Genomic DNA, 16,380 nt, shown 5'->3' with positions numbered 1-16,380 from the left:
TACATAAAGAGGCAGCTAAGAAGAATTGAAGAATATGAATTTTGAGAAAGCAGAGCAATAGTTGCTTTCAAAACAACTTTTTTTCACTTCCTCTTCCCTCAAGTTGTTTTATTTCCTCCCTGCTTAGGTATGGCCACCATAAACCTTTCCAAAGACTCCATGAAGGCAGCAAGAAAAGAAACTAGTGAACATACCACTCTCTAGGGAGTGACTTGCAACAGGAGGAATTTTCCTTTTTGGAAGCCTCTGCACTACTCATACTAAATAGACTAATACACTATAAGGAAAAAAGAGGCAAATTTTGTCATGTCACACTGCAGCATGGAGCTTAATAGGCAAGAGAAGAGTAAGTCTGCCAACAGCTTCCCAGCAGAGCAGTTTCCTGCTGCAGGTGTTAGCTCACCTGGCTGGGCACCTTCATTGCAGACTGTGCTGGAGGCATGGTAGAAGTAGAAATTATCAATTGTGGGTTCTTTTTTTTTTTTTTTTTCTATTCTTCGTGGGGGGGGTTGGTTTTTTCCTTTTTTTTTCTTTGAAATAGTTCATGGCTCACCAGTGTGACACTCTGCAGTAGGAGGCTCTGCAAATCCTTGGTCTCAATATATCCCCTGCTTGAACTCTGGCTCTGTGACATTTGGTCAGTCATTTTCTCCAGGAAAAGGAGGATAGTTTCATATCAAAGGCCATCTTGTAGAATGTCTGAAGGACTGCCAGCTCCAAGAAAAACCACAAAGAGATCCAGATTTCAGTCCTGGCAGGCAGGAATACAGTTTTCCAAAAGACATTGTGTGTGAAATTCACAAACTCTTCTGTGCAAACTATGAGGAGGGTCTGCTAAGAAGTGCTGACCTGAGGAGAGAGCTCTGTTCCCACTGCTTCCAGGACAATGAGCTGATCTTCATCAGCTCTACAGGGAACAGCATGTCCTTCTCCATATCCAGCACTCCTTGCCTGCACGTGTGCAGCTGCCAAATCCAGAGTGACTGCCAGCTGGAGAAGGGCAGTCTCCTTTGAGGATCCACAAAAACTACAGAACATCAGAAAAATCAGAAGTGTTGGTAGCCAAAAGTGCTCAGTGACTGCACAATTTCTGTTATTTTTAAAATCAATTAACTCTGTGGACTATGCAGCTGATGAAATGCATCCAAATTATTCTGAAATGAAATGTAAAATTTTGGTGTTAGAATTTTAGTCATATGCCTAGTATTATTAATTATTTTTTAATTTCTTTTAAACAATCTCTATTTTGAGTTATATAAATTGTAATTTCCTGGAAGTAGATTATTTTGTCTTTTTTCTCTTCTGTTCCAACAGTTAATGAATAAATTTTAAAAGGTCACTACTGTAGACCTTTGGGATGCTTGTTTACAGCGATAATCCTTTAAACTATAAAAAAATTACCATAACCTCTATTCTTATACTTAGTTTAAAATTAGATCCTGACTTTTATTAACTTCTAATTCTGAAATTTATTATATTTTTCTTAAATAGCATTAACAGGAGCTGTGTTAAAGTTTTACTTTTCAAAGTCAAAATCCACTCTGCCAGTTTTTCTTTTATCCACCTTTGACACATAGGTATATTCACAGTAGATTTGAAGATTGTGATTTTTCTTTCATTAAATGCTCATATGAGTGTCTTATCACTGTATAATTTTTTGACTGATACAGAATTGTTTCTCTCCAGTCTGTTTCTTAGGTTTGAAGTGATGTTTAATTTTTACTCAGTTGGCCTTAGATGATCTGATTATTAACCCTTGTCATTCAAATCAGCACAATTTCTCCAAAGTTCAGGCTGAAACAGCAGCTGAAGCTGCAGCCTGGTTTCACTTGCAAGGTCATTCTTTCCTTTCTCTACTCACATGGACATTTGTGCCTCTTTCTGAGCATACACCTCTACTCAGCCTGTTCACTGTGCTCTTTGGTGTGAAGAGTGAAGAGACTGAGGATTCACCCCCTCCTTAATACACCCAGATCGTGTTAAGGAGCCCTTTTAAGTAGCCTGACTGGAAGCATCACCTTCCCTGCTCAAAATCCTTCACCCAAGCATTGCATAGGATGGTGAGTCCCATGTCCAACTCTGTCCCACTTCAGCTCACAGGCAGAGGAAGCAAAACTAGATTCCTAATGTCTAGTAGCCATGGCTGCAAGTACCTATGCATAACAAAGCACCAGAAGATTAATGTATGTAACTTTTTTTTTTAAATAATAACTCATTTCAGTCTACTTTTAGGTATTTCTTTTCCTTTAGAAAATAAATGTATACAGCAAGATTGCATAGCCTGCCAAAAATAATAACCTCATTTTTTCTGGTATATATTTTATATACAGCAAACTCAGGAACCTGCTGTATTTGTCCAGATTTCTTCTTCTTTTTTGTTAAGCTTTGTCTTCGAATGAGGTCAAGAGAAAAAAAAATCATTAATATCTGTCAACTTCCTTTATAACCTTAAGGAAAAATCTTTGTATGATATCACACAGACAGATTTTCAATTTCCTTGTGTAATAAACAGATGCTTTAGGATTTGGATGTAATTTAAAGGTTTAAAATATCACATTGAGATTGATGAATAAATCAGTTGTGAAGACAAAAACATTGATGCCTGTTGAAAATACCTCTCCAGACAGGCAGGAAATGAAATTAGTTCCTAGTAAAGTGTGGAGATGAGGATCACTCTTTAGTTCTGCTGCAGGCTTTTTAGGACTTGCTACAGTGGCACAATGAAACTGCTAGGGCTACAGAAATCTAATTAAAGAGCAAATGTCCCTCCTGACATCAAATTAATCTTTATCAAGTTCTCTATTTTTATTTCAATCTGGGACAAGAAAATGAAATTTAAAATTCTAGGCATGTTGCAAAACAGTTGGTGATTCTCTCTTGAGCATTACAATGCAAAAACATTCAGCATTGTTTAATTAGACCTCGAAGCACTCATTTTCTGAGCACTTTTTATTTCATCATTGTTTGTTAAGAGCTTACATAAATAATACCCAAATATTTACCACAAGCCTCGTACAAGGCTGTTTCCCTCTGTTGTACAGATCTATATTTTCAGAGCTTTTTCTGTTGACGAAAAAGCAGAAGTAATTTTTGTTTACATCTTAAACAGTAGCATACTTTATCAGTCCTTCGTTGAGGTTGAGTTGAGGTTGCTTAAATGATTTGGCTTTAAGAAGCATGCTTTCCATCACCCACAGTGCAGGTATTCTGGTATCCCTCAACCCCCCCAGAGGGACCACTGACACCCTTCTAGGACTGGAGCCTGGCACAGATACCCCTACACCATGTTAGCATTTATCACCTGAGCGTGCCCTAGGAAAAAGAGCCCAATCCCAGGCAGCTGTAAACTGAATAGAACTTGTCAGGTACAAGATGAAAGTGTTGTTACGCCTTATTTTGCAGGTAGAAGAATTAAATTTGGCTCTGCAGCCCCAACCTTAACATGAGAGGTACCAGTTCAGTCCAAACACATATGCACAAGTACTTTGCTGGAAGAGAGCCAAAGAAATTTGGCTGTGGTCACACAGAAAACCTGAAAAAATATGAGAATGCATCCGCACCCAGTTCTTGAGTTAAAACCCAGGACCATTCTCTGACACCTAAGTTATTTATTTATCCTAATTCCAAAAAAAAATTGAATGGATATTGTACTGGTGGTCTCTTCCTCAGATTTGGAGGAACTGTCTCCTTTCTGCATGAGTGTTGTCCAGAGAGTTTGTGGGTGCTCCCCTTCCCTGGAGGTGTTCAAGGCAAGGTTGGATGGACCTATGAGCAACCTGGTTTAGTGGAAGGTGTCCCTGCCCACAGATGATCTTTAGGGTCCCTTCCAACCCAAACCATTCTGTGATTTTATGAGTACTTGAGTCTCTGTGCCTGCTCAATTGCATGCTTTGCTGCTGGCTAATGTCCCTATATAGTGTTTTTCCTGTATGTATGATAGATCAGGGGATTTGCTAGCAAAGGAAAATCTGGGAATCTGGGGGTAGGATGTGTTTCTGTGGTTGGTTTCCTCTTACAACTAAATTAAAAAGGCCTTGTGGTTGATATTTGGTATAAAAATGATGAAGATGGTATACAAACCCAAATTTTCTGCCTTCTAATTACACAAAACTCCAATCAAAGTCATTGGGAAATCTGCTCAATTACCGTTTCCTCTGGATCTGTTGCAGGTATGGGGGTTGTCTCTGCAGCTCGCTGCACAGATTTAGAGCCTGGTGAAAAGGCAGTGCATGAGCATGGGGGTTACAGTCCCCATGGGTGTAAAACCCACCATGGGAAGGCTTTATTTAATCTCATTAACAGGGCAGTATATAAGTAACTTGGCAACTAGATGCAGAATTCAGCTGTGAACTTGCTCACTACTAAGGGTCTGTTTCTTGGAGTCAACAGGGACAAAGCAAGGTTTCCAAGAGTTTTTAAGGTACTGAAGTGTTTCTCAGGGTATTCTCCATATGGAAAAGATTAAGAAATAAAATTGCAGTCATTTATGGCCTAGACTAAAACCCACGATCAGGATGAGTGGAGCAAGGTGGCAGTGCTCATGAGAGGAGGGGCAAAACACCTGAAGGACCTCAGGGAATAGCCAAGGAAGAGAGATGAGAAGAAGGAAGTGACATTCCATTTGAAGGAAGGTAATTTCTGTGGATGAAGGGGGCCAAGTGAAAGCTGAGAATATTCATTTATCTTGACAAAGGGTAGGGTGGCTGCCTTCTTAAGCCTGCAGAAAAAAAACCTCTGTCCACAAAATTCCTGTCCTAATGAAGGCTGTGTAAGAAAAGCAATCATACACAATGCACTAGCACTGAATTAACAAAAATCTATGAGAGTTAATTCTATCTATTCTGTATGTGAGCTTTGGGTGGAAGGAGTGAGTTTCCAAACTAGGCATCTTGGTGCAAATTCCATTTCTGATTTAGTGGCTCTGCATTGAGTTAACTTCAGTGGGAATTGTATGCCCTTGCCCCAGGAAGGAGTTTGGTCTGGATTTTTTCAGTAGACATTGATTGCTTTAATACAACATTCCCATATTTTACCCAGTACAGCTCTTCCTACTTTACAGGAACATGATGTACAGGGTGAACCAGATACACTGGCCTTGAAATTTCAATTGTTCTCCTGGGTTTTAAACACAATATTTAAACATCAGAATATATCAAAAGAGCTAAAAATGATTATGACTTTTCATATGACAGAAAATTCAGGGAGCAGGTTAGATGTCTCTTTGTAACTTCCACTCTTTTTTCTCATCTCCTTGGTTTCAAAAGCAAGTTATTCTGTGCTACTTTCACTACATTAGTCCAACAACTGTTAAAAACCTTTGGTTGAATTTCCGTTTAGTTGAGAGAGAAGTGCAAATAAAAGAAGCAGCAGATGGTCCCTTTGTGACTGAATGAAGAAAAAGGGTTTTGAGAACAATATGTGAATAGGTGTAGTCTAATAAAACAGTCAGCCACCTGCTGCCTACATCCTTCAAAAAGATTCTGTTGCATATTCTGGGAATTAGTGACTAGTGTGTATGCTTACGTTTAATCTAAATGGAAGCTCTAAGGAGCAAACAGACCTTTTTGTCCCAGTGCTGATTGAGTTGTTCTCTTGGTTTTGAATTGTTTCTGCTCTGTCTCCTTTAGTTCCACTGTGTAAAAGCCAACAACGCTTTGGCAGTGTTTCATTTCTCAAACCGAAGAATGATTTAAAACTTAGAAAGCACCTACACATTTTGGCCTCTTTTAGGTTTTATAACCAAAATCTCACCTGGAAAAGAAGTATTCTCTAGCATTGCACAGTACAGTCAGTGTTTTTACTTTTTAAGGCACTTAACCTGTTACTCTTTTTCATTCTTTGTAATGTACTTGTTTTCTCCTCTAGGGATTTACTCTTCAGCCTGATTATCAGAATATCATCAATCCAACATCAACAGCTGCACAAGTTGTTACCCAAGCAATGGAGTATGTTCGTTCAGGGTGCAGAAATCCTCCAGCACAGACCGTGGACTGGAATAATGACTACTGCAGTAATGGGTAAGCAGCCAGTGAATGCCACCTTGTGTTGAGCAACATTCATGACACAAGTATATGATAGAGGACTTGGGAACAGCACTGCTGCCTGTTTCCCTACAGTGTTTCTGAAGTGTATCTGTGATGGCCCTGTATTTATTCAGTAGTTAGTCTGCTGTGGGGGAGCAATTATTCAATACATACATTTATTAGACTTTGTTGTCACCTTATCATAGCACATACACTTTCTAGGTCTCAGAGAACTTGCATTCCATAGAAGATCAGAACTGAAATCTTAGGGAGAATGAGTAAGAAAGAAGTTTTAAGATCACTGTGTATCAAGGAGAGACAAATGACGTGAACTATTTTCTAGTCTGGGTCATGAAAATAGCTAGCTTGGGTCATGAAAAACCACATCAGTGAGAAGTAGGGCTGATACATGGGATACAAGATATATGGAAGAGAATGGCATGAAGAACATATCCAGAAAAAAAAAACCTCATAGCTGTAGGAACCCTATGTCCTCAATATAAGGTTAGTAACCCCTTTGAACCTTCAATTTCTGGCAGCATGGTTCTTGTGGACCCATGTTACTGTGCCACAAACTGCCTGAAAACATTTAAGACTGAGCAGAAGGGATCTTTTCAGTTTTAAATTATAGATGTTGTGCCTTGAGAACATGCCCACCAGCCTGACCTCCCCTTGATATAGCCTGAATCCCCAAGGCAATGGCAGATAAAAGCTCTTGGTTGCTCCCAAAGTGCCAAATCTAGCCCAGACAAATGAACTGAAAGCAGAACTAAAGACCAGTTTCATCCATTACATTTACTTAAACCAAAAATTTCACTTGCCTTATTATTTTAAAGTGTTTCTGGAACTCAAATTAGAACTGAATAAAAATAATTTTCTGGCTACTAGTTCAGAATAACAACTTTGCTACAACCTGCTGACACTGAGGCAGACTTTAGCAAGTCTGAACAGCAGCATCATTCTTTCCCATACCTATCACTGTTGCCCCAGAAGTAAAACTATTCTTCTGAACTTGCCCACTTGTTCAGAAGAATAGTTTTACTTCTGTGCTCTACCACCATATCAAGATGTGCTGCAGGCCCTAGTTGAAGTCTATCCAGCCCACAGACTTTTACAACCACTTATACTGAGCTCTGAATAGACTGTCCTCTGTCAAACAAGCCACAGCCACCTGTGGATTTGATTCCTGGTCTCTTCTGGAACAAAGCAATGTGTCATTGTTCTCAGAAGTGCTCTCCAGGTGTGCAGTGGGAGTAACTTCCCATCCCCAGCAGCTTTCTGTGAGCACATATGCCTGTAGATAGTCCACCCTCTGTAGATAAGACTTTGTAAATCCATGTGAACTTAAACTATCTTTGCTAAGCTTCTGGTGTCCCCTTGCAAATGCTTACCTGAACCTGCCAATCCAGCACGTTTTGGCTATACCTGTACCAGTAAATCAAAAATGCCAGAGGCTCAATTGGTGGCTGACAGCAGTGTTCATGCAATGAAGCTCTCCTGCCACTAAGGAAACTGGCTGCTTCTTATAGGGCGCTTATGGAGCATCATTCCAAGACCTGTGCTAAATCTGGAGCTCCAAGCAGTTTTTGATAGTCAGTGCTACCAGCCCACCAGTGCAGGTTACCCCAAACCAGTGCTCAAACCCACGTCCCAGTCTTGTGCAGTTTAGCAGACAGATGTGGTCTCCAGGTTGCTATAAGCCACTATGACTTTTTCTTATTATTACCATGGCAATGCAGCTGTACTTCAGTGATATGCTTGGAATTAATGACATGCAGTGGGGTTGTGGGGCTGATTCTTTTTTTTTCCTTGAAGACTAGAACTAAAAATTTTTCAAATATAAAAAAAAAAAGTCACATTTGTTCTTTTTCTCTTTGAACAGGGGCATGCAGAGGGACAAAGCACTCTACCTTACCTGAAAATCTGAAACACCTCTCCTTTCCTTTCACTGAGGAATGCAGGGAAGTCTTTTCATCATGGATTGCTTTATGCAGTCAGGGCAGTTCTGCATTTTATTAGAAAATACGAGTTGCTAAGCACTTAGGACTATTTGAGCTTGTGGGTCACCCACTCTGGAAAAAATAGTCTTGCTTCTTTCCTTTTCTTTGTTTTTTTCCCCATTTTTTCTCTTTCTTTCTCCTTTCCACCCCTTCCCTGAGATCCTATAACGGACATTGCTTTTCTTCTTCCCTGAAGGAAACTTGGACCATTCAGTTTTTATGTTGGTTTTTGCTGTGAAGTGCTGCGGTAGTAACTGCCTTAGCAACTGTAGATGTCTCGGATAAAAGTCCTGGATTTTCCATTGGTTTTTCATAATGGGTGTTTATATGAAACTACTAAAGACTTTTTAAATGGCTTGATGTAGCAGTCATAGCAAGTTTGTAAATAGCATCTATGTTACACTCTCCTAGAGTATAAAATGTGAATGTTTTTGTAGCTAATTGTAACTGAAACTGGCTCATTCCAGTTTATTGATTTCACAATAAGGGTAAAATTGGCAAACATTCATATTTTTACTTCATTTTTAAACAACTGACTGATAGTCTATATTTTCAAAGTATTTGGAGAAAAAAAGTAAAGTAGTCCCAAATTATATTAATTAAAAATATTGGCTTTGTCTCATGAAATGAATGCAAAAAACTTAGGAGAAAAAAACTAATGTTGATAAAGAGCAAACACATTTATTTTGTACTGCCTAAAAAAAAGCTTTTTTTTTAAAAGAAAATCACTTTATGTGTACTGGTTAGTAAACGTCATTTAAGTCCTTTTATGTATAAAACTGCCAAATGCTTACCTGATATTTTATTAGATGCAGAAACAGATTGGAGACAGCTAAATTATAACCTCTACATATGGCTATGTATTATTGTTTCTTCATACTGTGTCTGTATTTAATCTTTTTTATGGAACCTGTTGCGCCTATTTATGAAATAATAAATATAGGTGTTTGTAAGTAAATTTGTTAGCATTTTAAAGAGGTTTCTTTGACGCTTTAACTTTTGCTGGCACAAATTGTTCACAACTGATGATGTGAATACTTTATTTAGTTTTTACAGTGACAAATATAACAACAAACCTGCTTTAATGGCAGAAAATGAAGGTAACCAAGAACTATTTCTCTATTTCTTTGGTTATTACGGAAAATAAAAAAAAAAGGTATTTTAAGTAATTCCCTTTTTAAAGCATTGTAGGAGGAAGTTGCCCAAAACTAAGACTTGAACCAACAAAACTAACTGAATAAAACTGCATAACACTGCTTCTTGAAACTTCATCAAGTTTTGTTAATTTGTCAAGTGGAATAAACATATTACCAAATATGCTTCAGCCATTTTATTATATATGCAAAGGTCCCGCAGAATTTTAGGGAGTATATCAGAAATATATCCTAAAATGAAAGGTAAGTTCAGCAGCCACAGGGAAAGGGTTAAAAATACCCAAAAGAAGGTATTTAGTCAATGTTTGCGGTCAGGGATAGCTCTGAAAATATATTTCTGGATGATTTTGTCCCAGATGCCTTTCTCACTAATGGACACTACCACTGATTTGTATTTTCTATATGAAATAAAGGAAGGATTTCAGATAGAATACACATTTGGCAATGCCATTGGTTTTTCTTTATAAAACAAAACAGAAACAAAGGCATGCTTGCTTCTGAATGATTTCAGGCAATGTACAATCGAAATCACTTGGCATGTAATAACTAATAAATAATGCAGATCAGATGTGATTACTCAAATAACTGTAGCTGAGAGCTCTAATTTTCCTGTCTTGAAACTATATGAGAATTCGTGATTAAATTCACAGTTTATTGTTTGTCTGTTTAGTACTTTAGAAATATACCAGCACTACTAATTACCCAATGTCTTCTATTTATTATATTACAGTAAACTACATTTTCCACTCATATTAATTCTAAAGAGAAAAGATAATTACTGAGAATGAGAAAAATCAACTTTGATTTCGACAGGCAGTTTTGTTTTTTCTTTTATGGAAAGGAACTGTGTTATCTTCATTTCTTTTAGAGCAGGTGCGCAGTCACATAAAGTTGTTAATTTCGGTATCCAAGCAGAGTTCGAAATACAAGAATACTTTAATGTAAATAAAAAAATACATCATGAATAAAATACTTATTCTGTATGAACCTCTGGCTAGCTGGTGTTTCTCAGTCTGTCAGCATGGGAAAGTGCTGTGTAGCACTTTACCCATCCAGTGTGGTTCCGGTACCCATCCTCTGAGTGTGGTTCTGTGTTCAGTCTCTGCTCAGATGAAACAACTGTGCTGGAAGAACAGAGGTTTTGGCCATGGATATACTGAAACCATTTTTTCTCAAAAGAAAGATCCAGCTTCAATCCATAGATGTCATTCCTTCATGTCTGACCTCAGAAAAGTAAATGGTTGCCATCCATGCGCAGTCTGCTGCTTGGTTTCGGCTGTGTATTGACAGATATAAATTGCCCATAGATGGTTGGGATCCTTCTGGAAGCAGGTGAAACTCCACTGGAATTGGTAAAGATGTGCCCCATCCTTCACTGCAGTGCTGTGCCTTAGGCACCACAGTAACACAGACACCCCAGTCACTGGTTGTAAGTCACCATCTGGCCTAACCACAATAATGAGAAAGCACACAGGAACTAAACAACCTGCACATGGAAGCTACACAGTAACAGCAAGAAAATATAATAAAAACATCTGTCAGAGTGATAGAAACCAAAGGAAATAGTCTGCCGCTCATTAAAAATAATATACTTTAAAATAATTTTTAAAACATGGTGGACAAAATGCAAAGTTGGCAACATATACACTCTGCAGGTTGTAAATCCCATCTGCTTGCACAAGGTAAGCAGAGGTTTTAAAAAGGAAAAGCTCTTTGATTTTACTGCTGCTCTCAGTGTGCCGTGTTCTGGTGACAGGAGATATCCTGGTCTCTCTATCCCCAGACTCACATGTGTTCCAGGCAGAAATCTCCTCCAGCTGCTTCCTCTGACCAAAGAAGCCAAATTTTAATTCAAATGGGCCTGCCATAGGATTTTCCCCTCACACTCATCCACAGGCAGCAAGTAAGTAATGTATTCATAGAGGGCCCCAGCCATTCACAGGGAAATGTAATGTATTCATGCCCACTTCTCTCTCTCTCACCAAATACCAGCTCCTGATTCCAGTGGCGTCTGCCAAATATTCCCTGTGAGGCTCCTCTGTAAACAGGCAACCCAACAAAAAAAGAGCTCATTACTGGAAGGTAAAACACGTTCTTACCACCTTCTTTAGCCTTTTGAGACATCACCCCACCCTGAACTACCATCTCCAAACCTGTTTCTTCCCCAGTCCTGTAAACATGGCAGATCCACAGAGATGTCTTTCTGTGCTCTGGGAAAATGGAGTGGGTAAAAATCCCCATTTTGCACATACTGTGAGGATTAGCTAAAGAGATGTTCTACAGCCCATACAGGAGTTACTCCCCTAGACCCCCATTGATAGGTGAGCATAGAGGTACAGATACAGTCAAAAAGACTAGATAGATAGGCAGGCAGGCAGACAGATAAACAACCTGTTAATTATTTTTTCAGGTGTTTTCAAGCCCTTTTGCATTGAAATAAAAGATTATTTTGTGGGTATAGCAGCATGCTGGCAGTGCTGCAGGAGGTGCTGAGCACCTTGGAGAACAGGAGGTGCTTTGTGTCAGGTCTCACAGACACCATTTGTTTTCCTTTGCAAACCTGTGTATTTTATTATTACCCAGCAGCACATTAAATCACATCTCAAATGTAGCTCTTACTTCACCAACAAGAGGACAAGTGAGAACAATGACTTGTAACATTTCAGAGTCTGTCACAGTTACTGCCTAATTAGAGAAACCCACCAGCAAATGTGCATCTGCATGGATCCTGTGACTGTCATCATTTCACATTCTATTAAGGACTTGCTGTGATAGACACTTTACAAAGAAATTTTGTTCAGGCTAATACCAAGCTGGCAGTCATGTAATCGGCCTGAAAATAAAATGAAAGAGAGGGGAAAAAAGAGAAAAGAGAGAGGAAGAGGAAAAGAAAAGGAAGCCTACCTATTTGGAAAACAATGTGTGCAGAAATCCACAGTATACTGCAGAGAAGATCCTTACCCTCTGACAATTGTGTGTTTACAACGAGTCTGAGTATAATTGCTCTGATGGGCTGTCAAGGAAAAGATTAATTTGGCAAAGATTAGTATTGACTTGCTGTTTATTAAGGCTTTTAAACAGCTGTATCTGGCAACATTCCTATAAGTGCTTGTCATGTCTGAAAATCAGGCTCACACCCGGGTGCTTGCCAGCTGTTGCTAAACAATCTTACCACTTAGAGTATCTTTCTCCAGGCCAAACAGCGGGAGCAAAGTATTGCCAAATCAGTCTCTTTCATCCTGTCACTTTTCAGGGGATCTGAGAGCTCAGCTATCAGTTGATGGCTGAACAGCTGAGCTGATAGCAGCTGCCAGGAGAGGCAGGGTAGTTGGAGAGGTGTTACACCATGCCTAGGGGAGGGGTGCTGCTCTGAGTCACCTCACTGACATGGAAGAGCACAGCTTGCAACCGGTGTAATGTGAAGGGGCTTTAAACCCCTTAATGTCTGGGATCCAAACTGGGTAGGAGGCAGAACTTCGCAGCATGTGGTTCATCCCCTCGGGCTCTCATGGATAAAGCCAACAGGAGAGGAGGGTATAGTAGCCACCATTAATCTGTATAAATTGATAGAACTTTTTCTTCTATGACTTTTTTACCCAGACTGCTGATAAATAAAAGTCATAAAAGCCATGCACACAAAATACCCTGGGTCAGTGGAAACCTGTAAAAAGAAAAGATGTCAGCTGTTATTTTTGTTACATTACTTAAAACATTTCAGCTGGCATTGTAGGCTTTAGTAGCAAGCTCAGAAACAAATAATACCAGTGGAAGGAAGGATAAACGGCTGCAGCTAAATGCCAATACAAATAGCCATGTGTTACAATTAAAGTTGATTTGGCCTTTCAAATAGAAGTCTGATTTTCTGGGATTAATCTCGACCTTTTCAAGTTGCATCAGGCTGAAATAAGTTGTCAGAACAGATGTGAATTTTGTTTGCAGAGAACAATTGTAATCCAGTAACCCTTGGAACATCAGCATTTTCCAGACTGCCGGCCAGCTGAGCAGTGAGGATGCGGACGGCAGACAGCGAGCGCACACAGCAGGCAGAACCAGAGAACTCGGGGCCATGTCCAGAGGCTGGATGTTTAGTTTAAACTCAAACCAAAATACTTTTCCTTTTAACTCTGAATTTGCCAAACAGCAGGGTGTATACACAACTGCCCAGTGGAAAAAAAAAAATAAAGTCAGGTCAAGGATGGATGTCTTCGTTATCTTTATAAACCAGGTTCTTTAGCTAAATTAAACACACAAGTAGGTGATTCCATGCACCACTTTTTTACAGAAGGCTGGGCACACATTTTGTAATGCAGAAGTCTCTGAAGGCTCCAAGAATCACACATTTCAGAGTCTGCTCTAAACTGCTTTCTAAGAAGTTCTGCCTTACAATCTGCCTGGCTCCAATACCTTCAAAAAAAAACAAAATAGAAAGGAAGATGAAGAAAACCTCCACTGAACATTCAAGTTTCTCATACTGTGATACATGGAGTCAAAAATTTCCCAGCTTTATGCACAGCATATATACTGACCTTGGTGCTCCCATAGTACCAAATTTCAGTGGAAAGTAAAAAAAGTCCAAAACCTCCAATATGGGCTGGGGGTGGGAGCTCACAGGGTGCTAGCACAATACCTGTGGCAGCATAAGCCTCCTGCAGACACAAAGCCTGCAGGCTGCTTTTCTAATTCCAGCTTTCTTCTGTGAAACACCTGGATCCATGTTTGTGCCATCAGTACAGTCATATTTTTAAATACTGAAGATGCAAGAAAGATTTTTTTCCTGCTGTCTATGTAGCACTGCTTAGATAGAAACATGAAGATCCAAAGTTCATTCAAAAACATGTCACCACTTGAATAAATAAGGCTGATGCCCTAATTAGCAGAGGAAGCCTTCATGTTTTGCTCTGAGTTCAAAATAATGAGCAGAGTCTCTCCTCTCCTCTCCTCTGGCATACAAGCATGTGCTACATGGTTTTGTTAAAAAATGAAAATGAAAGGACGCAAGTGATGTGCCCAAGGACACAGAGTAATTTAGAGGAAAGGTAGCTGAGATCTGAGAGTTTTGAAAAACAGTCTTCTGCTTTAGTCATAACTAAAGTTCAAAATCTGTGAAGTGGTGCTCCGATCCACAGGGGCAGTTTTAACTTAAGTGAGATTTTACAAATAACAAATAAGGGAAAGTTGCCAGGTTTTATTTGTCTTCAGCAGTTTTCCACATTTAAGTCATATATGGAGAGCTGAGTGCTATTTTCAAACTTAAGTCCTCTAAATTAATTTTTAAAAGCGAAATAAAAAGAGAGAAACATCTGAGTAATCTCTGGTTAAAGGTTCCTAGAATCTTTGATTAAAATATCAAAGCTCAAGAGACTGGAATTTTGACTATATCATTCATATCCCTGAAACTCATTTATTTCTCTTTTTTTTTTTTTTTTTCCCCCAGAATTTCTGCCTAGAAGCCAATGAAGCTCTTTACCTACCTTTCTGCATCAGACCTGACAGAGCACAGTACACAAACATGTATCTGCCCCCAAGAAAACTGATTAGAAAACTCACCAGGAGAGAGCCATGACAGCTGAATGGGACTGTCCTGCATCTGAGCCCCCCAGCAGAAGTTGCCCTCTGCCAGCAGGCTGGGAGCAGCCCCAGTGTGAGCTCCTGGCAGGAGGGTTGTGCCTCTGCAATACAGGCTGAGTATTTCAGAACTCTCAAGGGAGAATTTTTTGAGGACAATTTGAACAGAAGTCAGAAATAGGCTATCCTATCTTCTTGTATTGTTGTCACCTTCAGACTAAGGAACATGAGTCCAGAAGTGGGAACCTTCCCAGAAGTGACCCCAGTACAAGGAAAACATTGACATACTGGAGTGGATCCAGAGGAGGCCAGCATGATGGTCAGGAACTAGAAGACAGGGCTGAGGTGGAGGGCTGAGAATGCTGAATCTGGCTAGTCTCAAGGAGAGGAATTCCTTCTGCAGTCTGTAACTGCACAGTGGGTCTTTACAGAGAAGACAAAGCCCAAATCTTTCTGGAGGCATACATGAAGGGCATGAGACAACAGACACATAAGGGAAGTCCTGATTGCACATTGTGGTAAAAATAACCACTGGGGGAAGGTTGAAAACACTGAAACAGGAGCCCAAAGAGGCTGTGGGATTTCCATACTTTAAAACATTCAAAAGTCAACAGGATAGCACTAAAGAGCCCTTTTTAAGTTGTACCAGTTTTGCCTCTGGGCGTAGGATAGACCAGAAAACCTGCAGAGTTCCCTTCCAGTGCTAGTCTGAGATTCAGTTTCACACAAAATCCCCTACACATGGGATAGAAACCCAGCAGAACATGGTTGTTTGGCCTCAAATTGTGGAAGGGAGTGAGAGTTGGTTGCTTCCTGTTACACATCTCATGCTACAGTAAATTGTGCTATTTTAAACTGAAGTTTCACGGTCTGGTTTTGCATGTACAGAAAAAACAAAAGTGAATGTAATTTCTACCTGAGTTTCCTGTAGAGGTTTATTTTAAAAGACCTCCCAAGCAAATCATAAATGCTAATCCACTAATCACTTTTCTGAAATTTAGTTTGCATTATTGGGAGCACAACTTTCAGCAAAGACCAGAAGGAGTGTATTGGTTTTGCCTAAGCAAAACTAACTGGTTAAAGCTTGGACTCTGCAGGGCAAGGCCTCAGAAAAATGAAGAAAAATATACACTTTTCCTTTTTTATATTTTTGAACATATAGCAGTCAGAATAAATCTCTTTGGGCTCCAGTATGTGTCTTTACATTTTAATGCTTTTCCTCCACCAGATGGTTTAGATAAAAACCTATTAGTTTCATTTGTGCAAATAGTTTCATACAAGAAATGTCTATTTTAAACATTTTTGCCTCAAGCCTTAGATAACTTTTTTTTTTAATAAGTGTAGACGTTTTCACCAGCGTCTAATATTTTAATCATCAGCATTACATAAGATTCATATCAGAAAGTGGTTGATGAGTCCTCTAAAAGAATTAATGTCCAAAAAAATGCAATAAAATTACTTCACAATCTGATTTATGCATCTGTTCGTACAACCTTTATGTGTTTGCAATTTTCCATGAGCTTAGTTATGATTATTTTGATCTCTGCAAAAGTAGTGTATATTTTCTGTCAAACATAATGATGCAAACTCTTAATCTTCCTTTTTTGTTGTTTTTTGTCTTGGTGTCATTACTTTGGA

At 39.2% G+C, this 16,380-nt stretch overlaps 1 protein-coding gene across 2 annotated transcripts in view; it reads left to right on the top strand.

Moving 5' to 3' along the window:
- Positions 1 to 10,164, top strand: part of TOX (thymocyte selection associated high mobility group box) — a 217,742-nt gene extending 207,578 nt beyond the window's left edge. For both annotated transcript variants that reach the window (XM_030239706.2, XM_009085557.4), the window contains 2 exons: positions 5,866 to 6,017; positions 7,906 to 10,164. In XM_030239706.2, the coding sequence (XP_030095566.1) occupies positions 5,866 to 6,017; positions 7,906 to 7,942 (189 nt within the window). In that variant the 3' untranslated portion in view covers positions 7,943 to 10,164. The remainder of the gene's footprint in view (positions 1 to 5,865; positions 6,018 to 7,905) is intronic.
- The last annotated feature ends 6,216 nt before the right edge of the window (positions 10,165 to 16,380 follow it).

Source organism: Serinus canaria, chromosome 2 (genome assembly GCF_022539315.1).
Source record: "Serinus canaria isolate serCan28SL12 chromosome 2, serCan2020, whole genome shotgun sequence".
Taxonomy (NCBI): Eukaryota; Metazoa; Chordata; class Aves; order Passeriformes; family Fringillidae; genus Serinus; species Serinus canaria.
This window is presented reverse-complemented; position numbering and strand designations above follow the sequence as displayed.